The 14,753-nt window shown below is 33.8% G+C and overlaps 1 protein-coding gene across 1 annotated transcript; it reads right to left on the bottom strand.

Moving 5' to 3' along the window:
- Positions 1–13,818: 13,818 nt before the first annotated feature.
- On the bottom strand, positions 13,819–14,753 carry LOC148202166 (uncharacterized). The gene is made up of 2 exons (XM_088108887.1): positions 14,352–14,753; positions 13,819–14,271 (listed from the first exon to the last, which is right to left on the bottom strand). The coding sequence occupies exons 1-2, from the start codon at positions 14,622–14,624 to the stop codon at positions 13,819–13,821; spliced, it is 726 nt and encodes a 241-aa protein (XP_087965013.1). The 5' UTR covers positions 14,625–14,753.

The following is a 14,753-nucleotide window of genomic DNA, read 5'->3' as shown; positions in this document are numbered from 1 at the left end:
AAATTTACTATTATAAATATTTTTTTTTCATGGGTCTTACAGGACCACTACCCGAAACATGTCATCAGACATCCCTACCCGAACCCTGCAAATGCAAACGGGGGACCACTAATTTCAGTTAAAGTAAGACCTATGGGACCACTATCATGCATCAAAAGAAGACAACTTTTCACAGAAAACAATTTCACCCATAGTTAAACCCCCTCAAACGCGACAACAATGAAAACATTTTCGAAAAACCTCTAACCTGATTTGATTTGCGGAATTGGATTTCCTCTGCAGATTTCACCTTCAAGATCACCTAATTTGGATTTGCAGGTCCTCCAAAATGCTTATCCCCAAATCACGATTTCGAATTACCCAAACCAAACCCTAACACTCACAATTTTAATCACTGCCCACTGCCACGTTCTCAGTTAAAAACACTGTCACTGCCACGTTACAAACGTAAAAAGCCACGTTGCACACATCAGTCCACGCTGTCAGCAGGATCGTTAAATATTTAACGCCGTGACAAAAAAGGATTAAATTGGACACTTTTTTCACAACGTGGGACCACATTGAACTTTTTGAAAAAGGTAGGACGAAATTAAACATTTCCCTTATAAAGAGGGACAAAAAGAGGTATTAAGCCAATAGTTTAACATGAAAAAAGAAAATTCAACATACAATTTCAATTACACAATTAATAGAACATCTCTCACCATTTAAACATATCCAAAACATCTTTTCCATTCATACCACTGACTCGGACTTGGCCAAATCCATTAATATATAGTATAAATATCGAGCCATAGAAGGTTCTGCACTTGTGTAGTGGAACAATTGACCCACTCAATGCTGCCACACAAGGTTAGTCCTTAAAACGCTCTTTATCACCATGAAGAAAGGCCCTCAGACTAGAAGCTCTTGCTCCTCTCACGACATGACTCGTCATTCTCTAATTGAGCATGGATGATCATTAGAGTGTCAGGATAACCCCATATCGGCTTCTTACAATTTTTACAATTTATATTATTTATACACATGAATCCCCTAATAAGATATTCCTCCTTGGATTTCTCTTTTCCAACCTTGAAAACCATTTGAAATCATACATATGCCCATACAGTTTCACATTCAAATAATACACCAATACATGAGAATACTAATCATACATTAAAGAAATAGAAACATCCATACACGTCATCAGAAATCACACAATAACACAATTTCATGGCATCTTGATACTCATATTTAGGTAAGGAAAATAGCTTTGAAACCCCATCAACAGCTCCAAAAGGGTCCAAAATGACCTAAAGAAAGTCAAAAACCGATAATCGGAACTCTAAAAACTCCCCAAAACTGTTACAGTGCAATCCAGTAGCACTCGAGTGCCTAGGGGCTGGCGCTCAGCGCCCTAGCCATTGGAAAATGGGCGCTCAGCGCCCTATTTGTGTGTCAGCGTTATCAATAGGTACCAAACTCATTTTTCTCATTTTTCTCACTTTGAACACTTTAACCCCAACTTTTAAAGGCCTCTAGAACCCTCCAAACCCTAAGAAAACTCTGAAAAAACTGTTATAACTCAAATTTGCAGCTCCAAACCAAATTAAGCTATCTAAGCTACCCAATCTCGTTTCTACCTATCTTTTACCACTTATGTCACTGGTTTTACTGCACCAACAAGTTCCAATTGACTCAACAATAGACCCTAAACCAACTCCTACTCCATAGAACTACTCCTTTAAAGATTCAATACTCAAAAATCCCTTAATAAACTCAAAATCACTCCAACAAGCCCTCTCCAACTCTTTTATGCATTACAAAGCAGATTTTTCTAGTTTAACCACTCTCACAAGTCCTAATGGACTTCAAAACAATCCCTAAACTTCTCTTTTACCTAACCAACTGCTTACTCAAAAACTCACTTACAAAATCCCTAATTTTCAATCAAAATCAAGTAGGATTTGAACTCATTTTATCTCCCTTCCTTAACCTTCTTTATATCACCATCTAATGATACTAACAAATCACAAAACACTCCAAGAGAAATATCAGACAACAAATTTTACATTGTTCTCATTATTCCAACATTGACATACCTACAACATCAATTCAAGCTACAATATGAACTATAATTTCATATATTCACAACCATCATTATTAATACAATTTTATCTCAACAATACATTAAATTCCTCATGCAATAACTCACAATAACAATCATACAATGAAAATTATCAAAACACATCCAAAATTTACAATCTCTCAATATTTTTGCCCAATTTAACACCATCAATTTTTATATAAACACATACACACAAATTAACCGATTTCACCCATCTTACTACATTTATGAAAAGCAAATTAGCTTCCCTTACCTTGCAATAAATTGTCCAACTCAAAGAAACGTTCTGCCGATTGCTTAAAACACAAATAATCTCTAGACGAACCTACAAGTAACCAAATTGAAAATGGACAGAGTCTTTAGAACTCTAGATGAACTAAGAATGACTAGGAGAAGCATGATAACACATGCAACAATACAAGATTCTTCTAAAAACAGATTACGAATGGAAGAGAAAAAAGAGTCGAAACTTACTTGCTCTATTCTTAAAATTGATTGGTTATATTTGTATACAAATGACTTAAGACCAAGAACACTTAGAGAGAAGGTAGATAACTCTAGAAAAGTGGTTTCTAGAGAGATGATACGTTTTAAAATAATGAAACTCGTTTATAACAAAACTATTTATAACTAAATTATTTAATATTGAAATAACTGAGTCTCACTATTTTTAAACTATCATCACTTCTAAAATATGCTTTTCGAGAATTTTACAAATATATTTTTAAATATTGTAAAATTTCTTTATATATATATATATATATATATATATATATTTGTGAAAAAAAATTAAAAATCGTTAATGTTTTTCTCATATAAAAACAAAAAAAAAAGATAAAAAAAAATAAATAAAAGGTTCCATTAATTTTTCATTAAATTTTAGGAATTAATTATATTATTTTCAAAATTAAGTTTAAATATACAGATTTTGTTTATGTAAGAATGGTTTTTTCTTCAATTTAGAATAAATACTTTAGAATGATAATGGCTGAAAGTCTTAGTTATATTTATAAATATAAATTAGAAATGTCATTACTTATTCATTTCTAAAGTTTCTTTATGTTTCCAAATTTTATTTTTTAAACTATCTTTTCCTTTTATTTAATTTTAGGAAGATATTCTTCCTTATTTTTCAAACAGATTTCACCATGAAAGTGTCTCCAACATAGTTATCCTCATCTTACTGAAATTTAATGTACATAAAAAAAATCTTAGTTTAAATTACTTCTATATTTTCTCTTGTTGCTTCCATTTATAATTATATTTAGTTTCATTTTTTCAATTAGCAAAGAAATGTTGTTATACTAGTTTTTTTAACATCAACAGGTATCTTAGTTATTTAGGTGTACCTTCTTTTGGTTTTTAGAGGTTTTTGAGAATTTATTCTTTTATATGAGAGTTGTTGTTGCTTGTTAAGTAAGTACTTGCTACACAAGAGAGTTGAACTAAGTAGAGGTGGTAATGCAAGTTGATCCGACCTGTTTAAACCTGTCTTGGAGGTTCACAAAATGCGGGTTAGGTTGGCCCATCATGTTGTTTTTTGGACCGTATAACTCTTTTTTAAGCAATTCCTTAATCTGATAGTGTATATAGGGATGGCAAAATTACCTGCATCCACAGGTATCAACTGGTAAAATTTGTTGCGAATAATTGGTACCTCCGAGTAGCGGGTAATTTAGTACCCATTCATTGATGGGTCAGGGTCAGGTATCACACTACCTATACCTACGGATATCCACTACTTGTTATGGAAATAAAATTACATTTTTATCCTTATTATGTTCTACTAAGTTATTGTTGAGGTTCTTTTTATTTTCGCTTTCTGTTGTCGTTCAAGTACTAGAGAAGTATTTTGGAAAACATTTTTCACTCTCTACTATTAAGGACTTATGAACAGGTAAGCATTTTTTCGTCCAAGTGCCAAAGATTTACTACTATTGGGGTTTGTTCTTTTTTTTTTTATCTTCCGTAAATCATGTTTGAATGGGTGGGTGTGAGTTTTTCAAGGGTAGTGATTGAACCCTGGTACCAATAGCATGATGTGTATCCTAGTGATTGAATCATATTTGAGTAGGTGGGTGTTTGTTTGAGCATGATGTGTATGTGGCTGCTTCCTTGATTCATTTGTATTCAAGGTTTAATGTTGTGGATGTTTCCCACAAGGTGATGATATGTCCGTTTGAGATTTAAGGTCTTGGAACATGATGATGTTGGGGTTTCTTCAGAATGGGGAAGCAACCAGGGGGTCAAGTGTTTTAAGTAGGATGAAGGTTGAAGGGTTGAAGATGCATACAGTTATGGTGGCAAGTGTGCTTCTTGTTTGTGTGTAAGTGAATGATGTTATTTGTGGGATGTTGGTTCATTTGTACGTGATAAAGCATGGGTTGAAAAATGATATTTTTGTTTGCAATGCTTTGATTAATATGTATTCAAAGTTTAGTAGGTTGAGCATTCACATAGGGTTTTTGATAGCATGAGTGTGAGGGATGTGGTGTCTTGGAATTCTATAATAGTTGCAACATAATGATGAACCAGTTATTGCACTTTGTTTATTTAAAAGGACGTAGCTTGAGATAGTGGCATATGACTTGTTGACAACTCTGACTTTTATAAAAGAAAAATTAAATCCGCTGGTATCCAACGGGTACCCACAGGTTAAAAAAAGAATTCACGGGTTTTTTAATTTTTGGTAGCAAGACGGGTAACGGATACGATTTTTTTATGTGGGTCAATTAACGGGTAGGCACTATTTGTATCTGACCCGACTCGTATAGCGTATATATCAAAATTAAGAACTACACAACATATTCCATTTATTAGCACAAATATCCATAAAAAACTTAAATATCACTTAAAAGTTTGAATATTTTTATTGATATACATTTATTCAAAATTATATGAAATTTGAAAGTGTACTCATGCTGTGTGATTGGGAATTGAGATTATGCATCATTAACTTTAACATAAAAAAAACTTATTTCGTGTAGTATAATGCTGGTCTTTGGTTTTATATAAGAGTTTTCTTTTTATTTTAATTGATAGAGACCATATCATATATTTCAACATCATGACTTTATATAATATTATGATTATGAAACACTTTACATAATATTTATGTACTACTAAGATAAATAAAATATATCCAATACATGATGATAAGAGCTCAAGATTATAATTACAGAGAATAATCAACTACATTGCAACAACATCATCAACTCAAACAAATGTTAAATCTAGAAAATGCAAGTTAGTGGGGTCAATCCTCCTCACCCCATCCTAGGCCTATGCAGGTTGCGGGCTATGTAGGTCGGGCTTATACGAGTCAACAAGCTCAAAATCCCAAACTGCTAACCTATAGAACTAAGGCTACAATTATTTTGATAATTATGGTGAACTTGGAATTCTATACAAGTGATAAATGAATCTTAACATCAAGTATGATTTCAAGTGAATGACTTTTTTATATACTAAATTTGAGTGTTGAAGATACATATATCCAATTAATGATAAATTGTATGGTTTTTATTGTAAAATATGGATCAAATATGAGGCTTAAAACTTGTTATAATAGATAGGGATAATTGAATGTTTGTTCATATTGTTGTGTATAATATTGCATGTAGCATCAATTATCGTATGGCGAAGACAAAATGGGTCAAGTCATGATGAAAGCATGGCATTGAGGTTGTTATGTACTTAACTAAAAAAAATTGTATCCTTATTATAGTTATCGTGTTTTTTATAGTAGTAAACACTTTATCTAACAATTGGTATCAGAGTCGATGTCATGAGTTTGATTCCTAATAGGACAATTGTGAATGGGAAGATTTATTGTAGGAGGTATCAATGTCTTGTGATGTAGTGAAATAGGTCATGTCATGTTCAAAGTGTGACGCTTTGGCTGTTATGCTCTTAAATCAAAAGAATTACATCGTAACCATGAGCTATAACTTTTTGTTTAGGGGTAATTGCTCGATCCAACATGTTACTTGTTGGTTTTGGTCATTTTTTGCATATATTTCTTAAGCCTTGAGCTAACATGTATTATAAAGAGCGTATTATCATTGAAGCGATAAAGTTTCTCATGCAATGTGGTAAGTTTTGGAAGTTCGGTGATATAAGTGATGGGAGTAAAGTTAAGATGAGATCTTATATCCATAGGGCTTAAGCCCCAACATCACACAATATCAAGTTTTAAAAGAGTTATTCAATTGTGTGACTTATTGATAAGTGCATCAAGTCGATTGTAGTACAACCAAATGGAGGTTATCGTATCCACAAAAATTTAGCAAGTATATTGGTAGTTAGTTTTTTATCTTTTGTATTAGGAAAATATTGATAGTAGTATATATTATATAGATTAAGTGGAGTAGAGGTTATGATTGGATTTCATCTCATTTTCTTCTACTACTACTATCTTTTCTATTTAATATGCAAATCATTTAATGTCTTAGGAGTACTTAAAGATAGATCTAGACCTATTCCTACAGTCTAAAAACCTAAGGACTTCAGACATAATATGTTTTCTCCATTTCTGGTTGAATGAATCCTTGTCTTAAGTGTTTTTATCTAGCCTACTTTCTAGATCATGTGGAAGCCTTTAGCAATAGTAAGATGATTTAATTGATCCTTCACGTAATATTTAAAATAAGGACATTAGATCTTTATTTATAGATCATTATTTAAACACCATTTTCTTGTGGTTTGTGTAGGGAGGGACAACACTCACACATACACATAGATCTCTACATTGGTAAGATATTGTCCGCTTTGGGCCAAGCTCTCACGGGTTTGCTTTTGGTACCACTCCAAAATGCCTCTTACCAATGCAAGTATTTTATGTGTATATAAACTCATGTCAATCTCTTATTTTATCTAATGTGAGACTTTGTTTGTATCCAATAATTCGGTCATCTTTAGTTCTATCTTTAATTCTATGAGAAATTGGAGTAAATCATCATAAATTCATCAATTTCCTATTTTTATTTTTTTTACTACTTTATTTTGTAATTATAAACTGAAAGGGATTGTTAAATTATTATTAATTAAAACATTAAGTGTCAAATTTATATAATTTTTTTTATTATTTTAGACACTTATGAATAAGCAAATGAGTCTTTTCTCTCAATCACTAATTTAGGCATAAGAGAGAAAATATTAATTCCCTTTCCACTAGGAACATGTTGCTGAAGTGCTGGTTTGTTGTTTAAGCAATATAGAGTGACATTCAAGCTTTTGTACTCGTGATTCAAGCAATGATGAGAGTAAATCAATTCTCTTTCATCCATAGGGATATTACTCAAGGATTAATATAGCCAAATGACATATATATTGTTCAAACAAATACTTTATCACTAGAGCTGTCAAAACGGGTCACCACGGGTTGGTCACTTAATGAGCCAACCCGATCCGGCTCATTTATTAGCGAGGCAGAAAAATTCGAACCCGGCTCGACCCACCACGGGTTGGTGGGTAAACGGGTTGGCTCACTGACTCACTTAATTACAATTTTTTTAAAATAAAAAAAATTACAAATTTTCTATAATTCAAATCTAAACAAATTTCATTCCCAAATTTCACTCCCAACATGAGTGTTTAATTAATTTTGAAAATAAAAAACTTAAATACTTTTTTCAAGCAAAAACAAAATAATAAATATTTTTTATAAAATTAAAATTAAATTTTAATAAAATAAAATTAGGGTAGGTGGGTTGGTGGGTCAACCCGGCCCACCACGGGTTTAAATGAGTCGGGTTGAAATCTGACCCGCATAAAAAAGATACAATTTTTTCAAACCTAATCTGACTCAAACCTATGGTGGAAAGAGTTGGCCCGCAGATTGTGACCCATTTTGACAGGTCCAGTTTCCACCTTATATGTCACTCCCAGTATTTAATTACGTGAATTATGTAAAGGATAGATGCGTGTGGTGGAAACAGAAGATATCATTGTGATAAATAAATGTCTTTTATATATATATATATATATATATATATATATATATATATATATATAATAACTAAAAATATATTGTTGAATTGTTAATATTTAATGTTAGTAAACTTACAAAATTAAATAAAATTTCAAATTATCATAAAGTATTGACTTATATAAGTAAACAAACAAATTAAATAGTGAGATAGATAAGTATATATCTATCATTAATTATATATCTAGTGTTAATCGGATGAATATTAATGTGTTTGATTTATAGTGATTACATATATTGATGTTGATTATGTTAATTATTATATATTGATGTTAATAACTAAATATATGTTAATTATTATATGGTTAATAGAATAGGTATTGATGTTAATTACGTTAGTTACTATTTCTTGATGTAAATTATTATATATTTAATTAATTAGATGTTAATTATTATATATTTTATTGAATAGATTGTAATTATTATATAATTTTATGATAATTTTTTTATCCTAATTTGAATTTAATTAAATAGATGTTAATTATTATATAATTTTATGATGATTTTTGTCAGAACCATTAAATTCCCCATCTTAGTGGGAAACATGTGTCTGCAAAAGGGGAATCAGACTCAGGAAGTGGAAGACAGGTGGCTGTAGGAGAGTGGACAATCGGTTTGTTGAGGGAATATATAATCTAAAATTTTAAAAGGTGGTTCCACTTTCTGCATGCAATCTTCTCCTCCAAACCTTCTGAACTAGTTTCTCCTCCTTCTCTCTAACTTCTCTATAAAATTATCATCTTTTCCTCCACTAATTCTCACGTTTTCTTCCATCTGATCATCCATCAGAGGGTATGTAAGGTTGTTGGTGGCAAGGATCCTTCTTTCAACCGATCGTTTAGTAGTTTGAACTGGTAGGTTCTTTTACTTCTAAGAAAATCTAGTTTTTTTGGGTACATGCAAGGTTAGTTTCTAGTTGCATGTAGTTGTCTTCTTCTTTTTCTTCAAATCTGATCATATTTCCGGTCCTTGGGTTGGTTCGTTTCTTTAAATAGTGAATCTGGGCATTTGAGTGTTGGTCGTGGTGCAAAGTTCGTATTGTGAGCGATCGGTCTGTTAAGAAGTAAGGGAAGCTATTAAATTTAATTATGCATGTGATGATTTTGTGCATATATGGAATGAGTTGATTGATGAATTGCATATGAGTGTTTGAAATGCATGTTTCTGGGTTTTTGGTGGTTCTGTATAAGTCTATAAGGATTCTGCAAAAAATTATGTAAAATAGTTGGGTGTTCGGTCTCAACCGTTCGGTTATGGTCAGGGAATAAGTTATCAATAGAGTTAGCAGTCTAGCTTTACCAGGGTATAATAGTTCGGTTTATAGGGAGTGATAAATATATTAAGTATTAATGGTTATATATATTTATAATCAATCTTATTGGATTAGGTATTTTAGTTTGTGATAGCTCATATATTATTATTAGTAGACTTCGTAATGGGACTAGGCTTAAAATACGTTCGTTTATGATCGGATACCAGTTTAGGTGTATTTCAGCTAAAAGGTATTAACGTTCGGTTTTCTTAAAAGTATTAGGTTTGATGAATAGTTTGTAAGAGTAATTATAAGTGTTTAGTATAAGCTTTAAGCGTTCGGTTTTATCAGATAGTGAAATAGCGTTCGCTCTTGTTTTGAGAATAGTAGAATATCGTTCATTATTAAATTTGAGGATAGTGAAATAGTGTTCGTTCTTGTTTTGAGAATAGTAGAATATCGTTCGTTATTACTTTGATGATAGTGAAATAGCGTTCGTTCTTATTTTGAGAATAGTAGAATATCGTTAGTTATTACTTTGAGGATAGTGAAATACCGTTCGTTCTAGTATTGAGGATAGTTAAATATGGTTCGGTCTTATATTAAGTATTTGGTTTAATTCGAGTGTTCTATTCTTAAGTTGTGTTTGCCTCATGTTAAAGTCCTATCTATTAAATAAACGTTAGGTTATATTCGTCTGTTGTTTAGATCCTTTCCGTTCGTTTGTAATTAAGGGTGGTGTTATTTGAGCGTTCGATCTTCTTATATGAAATGTGGTTTGATCTTTCAATGCTGATGTTATGGATTGGTGTTGGTTGCTTATTTATAGCAATGTTCTATTATGTATGGGAAGTATTATTGGTATTCAAGTAAAAGTTTATGTTTCAAGTAATGTGGAAGAGAATTTCGGGGAGGAATGTCTCAGTGTAAGGATAATGTTGTAGTAAAGTATGAATACAGATAGTGAAATTCACGGAGTTCATCCTGATATTCTGATGATTACCAGTTCTCAAGTAGAGATGGGTAAGTTATTGTGTGAGAATGGCGGGAGGTCCTAGCCCATAGGTTCTTGGGTGAGTTATAACGGACTAACCTCGGGTGACAGCTGATGGTTTTCCAGTTACTACACCATTCGAGTGCATGAACGACCTCAAGCTATGTATTCATACAATTCGGATGGTCAAGTCAAGTGTCAGTCGTACGTGAATTATGATATTCAAGTTATGTGTGATATCTATGTTGGCTCTTGTATGCTATAGTGTTCGGTCTGTAATGATTTGTAGTTTTATTTCATGTACGAATGCATGCTTAATTGAATTAGAGTAGCTTACCCTTATTTTATGTTTTTATCCATGTTGTTGTTCGGTTTTCTATTGCAATGATCATCCTTGTCGAATGTGAGCAGAAGGGGAAGGGCTTACGTTGGAACAGGAGCTGGACGGTGAGACTCATGTTGAATAGGAGGTGACCGTTCGGTCATATAGTATAGATAGTTTTGGTGAACCGACCGTTCACTATTTTTGTTCTGTAAATATAACAGTTCGGTTATATGATGAACGTTCGGTAGCAGTATAGGAAGCTCTTGTATAGTTCGAAAAATTTTATGGTTATTTTTGTAATAACTGTAAGTTTGACTTCCTTATTGTAGTAACTGTTCTATCATATTATTAAATGTTGACACCTTGACACCTGTATATAGTTGTTTGGGATGTTACAATTTTATTTTCTTGTATATATTTTAGTATATATGTTTTAGGTTATGTAATGTAAATATATAGTAAATATATTAATATATGATTAAAAAGAGATAATATGTATGTTTTATTATAAAAGTACAATTTTTGGATTTTACAGTATAGGAAAACTTACAACAAAATTGAAAAAAAGAATAGAGCAAAAGTGTGGATAAAAAAAAACCCTCACGAAAAGTAGTCCATATTTCGGTTTTTTCACCAAAGTAGGCAAATATGCCTCTAATATTACCAAAATGGGCAAATTCAAACCATATTACGAAAATGGGCAAGTCGTGGGGGCTCAAACGACTTCAACTGAAGAAGTCGTGCCCCCCCTGCACGACTTCACACTGTTCATATGAACAGTGTTGAAGTCGTGCACCCCAAAAACGACTTCTGATGACGGTAATCGATTACAAAGTAATGGTAATCGATTACAGATTGTTGAAATCGTGACCACGCTGCACGACTTCAAATCAGTATGCCAAAAACGCACTGGTAATCGATTACAACACTTGTGTAATCGATTACCAGGTTGTATTTGGTGCAAGATTCATTCTGGTAAGCGATTACAAGGTTGTTGTAATCGATTACCAGTGTGTTTTTGGTTGGTTTTTGAAGTTTTGTATTGTAATTGTGGTGCATAGTTTGAAGTTTATTAAGTGTATTGATATGAATTTGTGTAAGCACCCATTGTTGTTGACTACATTGTGATGTATTGTTTTGTATGGGAAGAGTATATGATTTTATGTAATAGAAATAAGAGAAAATCATAAGATGAAATGAGAAATGAAATTTGTAGTATTTTATTGAATTAAAAGTGCATTACATAAGGAACAAGGTAAAATTAAAAGAAAAGGACACTACAAATTGAAAGGCATCTAGGAAGATGATCCACCATGTGGACCAAAATGACGACGCAGATAGTCAATGTCGTGCTCCACATGCTCAACTCGAGCATCAATACTATCGAAGCGGTCACCCATGTTCAGCTCCAATTGTTCAAATCTTGCATTCATGATATTGAAGTTGTCCCCAACAAGTGTTCGGAGATCGTTTATCCCTGTCATGACCTCATCAAATCTACTAGTTCGTTGAACTGGTGGTAGTTGTAGTTGAGGAGGTGGTTGATTTTCAGGTTGAGGTGGAGGAGGAGAATTTCTGTGCACCCATCTGTTGTCAGCATTTTGGGTCAATCCAAATGATTGTATGACTCCTCCAGATATTGTCCAATGCCTATTATGTGGGACAGATATTTCATCCTCCAATGGGACTTCAAAATGTTCCAGGATGCGGGTGACCAAAGTTGGATATGGTAAAGGAGCACCTTGCCTCAAAGCCTTCTTCATCCTATGTCGGATGAGATGGGTCCAGTTTATCTGCTTTGCCGTCATTATAATCCACATTATTAGAAGATCTTCCTCGGTTGCCTGTGCAAAGTTAGAAACACGTGGAAACAAAGCACGACATATAGCATAATGTAATACTCTAGCCTCAGTTGTCATATTCCCTGCTAGAATTCTACTGGTAGGGGGATTGTGTGGCAAACAAATTAATTGTCTGGCTACGTCTATGTTGTATTCATTGGCCCAATCCTCAAATAATTTCTCCTCAAAGGGCAACCCAACAGAGGGAAGATTGGCTATAGAAGCAAAAATGCTGGGTTTGATAATAATTTGGACATTGTTCACCTCAGTTTTCATTGTTCCATTTTTGGCAAATTTGAGGTTACTATAAAACACACGTACCAAATCAGGATAATATGGAGAAAAATCGAAGCAAAATTCATCCAATCCCAAATTTTTGAGCATGCCAAAAAATTCAAAACTATGCCTCTCAAAATAATCGTCATCTAGATATTTTGGCTCAATGATTTGACGGTCTTTATATAGGGAGTAATACCTTTGGGCTAGTGCAGGAGTTGAAAATTGAAGATTTTGGTGTTCAGCAGTGGGTGACGGTGGTGGTGAGGGTGACGGTGAGTTTTCTGCCGGTGAAGGTTGACGGCGGCGACGTCCCCCACCTGTAGAAGATGACCCCCTTACTCTTTGCCTTTTTGAAGATTCCGCCATTTCAAAATCCAATCGGTGCAAATAGAACAAAATTGAAAGGGGAGTGAAAATATGGTGTTTTGGAGTGAAAATGGTGGAAGAGAAGGTGATTTTGGACCTTGGAAAGGATGGGAGATGGTGGGAGGCGCAGCTGCTAGAGTGGGAGTGGTGTGGGTTCGTGAGGAGAGAGAAAAAGTTGAATTTATAGACTAGGGTTGGGCTGGTAATCAATTACTGGTTTGCTGTAATTGATTACTAGAGCCCACTGGTAATCGATTACAGAAACCCTGTAATCGATTACATGCCTATTTTGTTGTCTATTACAACAACTCATGTACAGCCCTTACAGGAAGTTTCTGGTAATCGATTACCAAAACGATGTAATCGATTACCAGTCAGTCTGGTCATGCACAGTACAAAAAAACATGTAAGTCCTTGCAGTGGTTATCTGGTAATCGATTACAGGAAGCCTGTAATCTATTACCAGTGTTTGGAGGAACGAATTTTTCATTTATTGTTTGCTTTAGAATTGATTGAATGCATTATCTATTAAAATTGATTTTTATGTAAAGTTGAATGCAATAATAACATCAGAGGATAACAGTTTATGATGATATAAATGTTATTCATTAATTAAAAATTATAAAGAAATTACATATTTATAAATAAAGAAGGCAAACAGTTTATCTATGTCCTCCAGTCCCACACGGTGGTCTTCGTCGTTGTCGTTGGCCTCGCCTTTGTGATTGTTGTTCTAGTGTGGGACTCTGCGTGTGTTGGTCTACATCCGTGGGATGACTTTCATTGCACTGTTGAAGGTTTTGAAAATCATATGTTGGTCGATACACATTATGTGAGGATGAAGCGTGTGGGTATGCAGATGGTGGAGTCATTGTCGAGGTCCCAAAATAATTGGAAGGACCTCCACTGAACGGTGTTGATGGTGGAAAGGCGAAATAAGAGGTCTGAACCCCAGGAAATGTTGATGTAGGTGGGATATTTTGTTGAAACCTTGAATTTGGAGGTGGATGTTGATAGTTGGCATGGTCAGAGGCAGACGTTTGTGGATCATGATATGAAGAAGATGCACGGTATTGAGATGCCGGGTGGAACTGTTCGTCGTGGTCCATGTCATACTGCCAAACACAATGTGCGATGTCAAGAACACAAGATATTAACACTTTCATATATTATATCAACGGGAATATTGTAGTACCTCTTCGTCAGTTGAATATTCTATTATACCAATATAGCGGATGGTATGAGTTATATACCACTGCATATACTCCGATTCATCTCGCAAGTGACCATTTTTCTGGAAAGGAATCCCGTTGAACACACGATTATGCCGGTCATTCCACAATGCAATCCACTGGTGATGGTGTTCATTCCAATTCCAATCAGCGCGTCCTCTCATACCTTGTTTATGTTCCTCATCTAGATTCATCGGTGGATGGGGTACATTCTGTCGAAATCCAAATTGTCGCATGACACGGTCTGTTTGTTGGTATTCTACAACAGAGAAACATATAAGAGGCACAACTGCCCGACATGTCGGTGGCACTTCTACTTGAATGAGTACAGAAATTCCACCACGTCTGTACGGTGTCCATAGCAA

The sequence above is a fragment of the Vigna umbellata genome, chromosome 3 (genome assembly GCF_029865625.1).
Source record: "Vigna umbellata cultivar VRB3 chromosome 3, Vumbellata_1.0, whole genome shotgun sequence".
Classification (NCBI taxonomy): domain Eukaryota; kingdom Viridiplantae; phylum Streptophyta; class Magnoliopsida; order Fabales; family Fabaceae; genus Vigna; species Vigna umbellata.
Note: the sequence above shows the minus strand (reverse complement) of the source record. Positions and strands in the feature narration are given on the sequence as shown.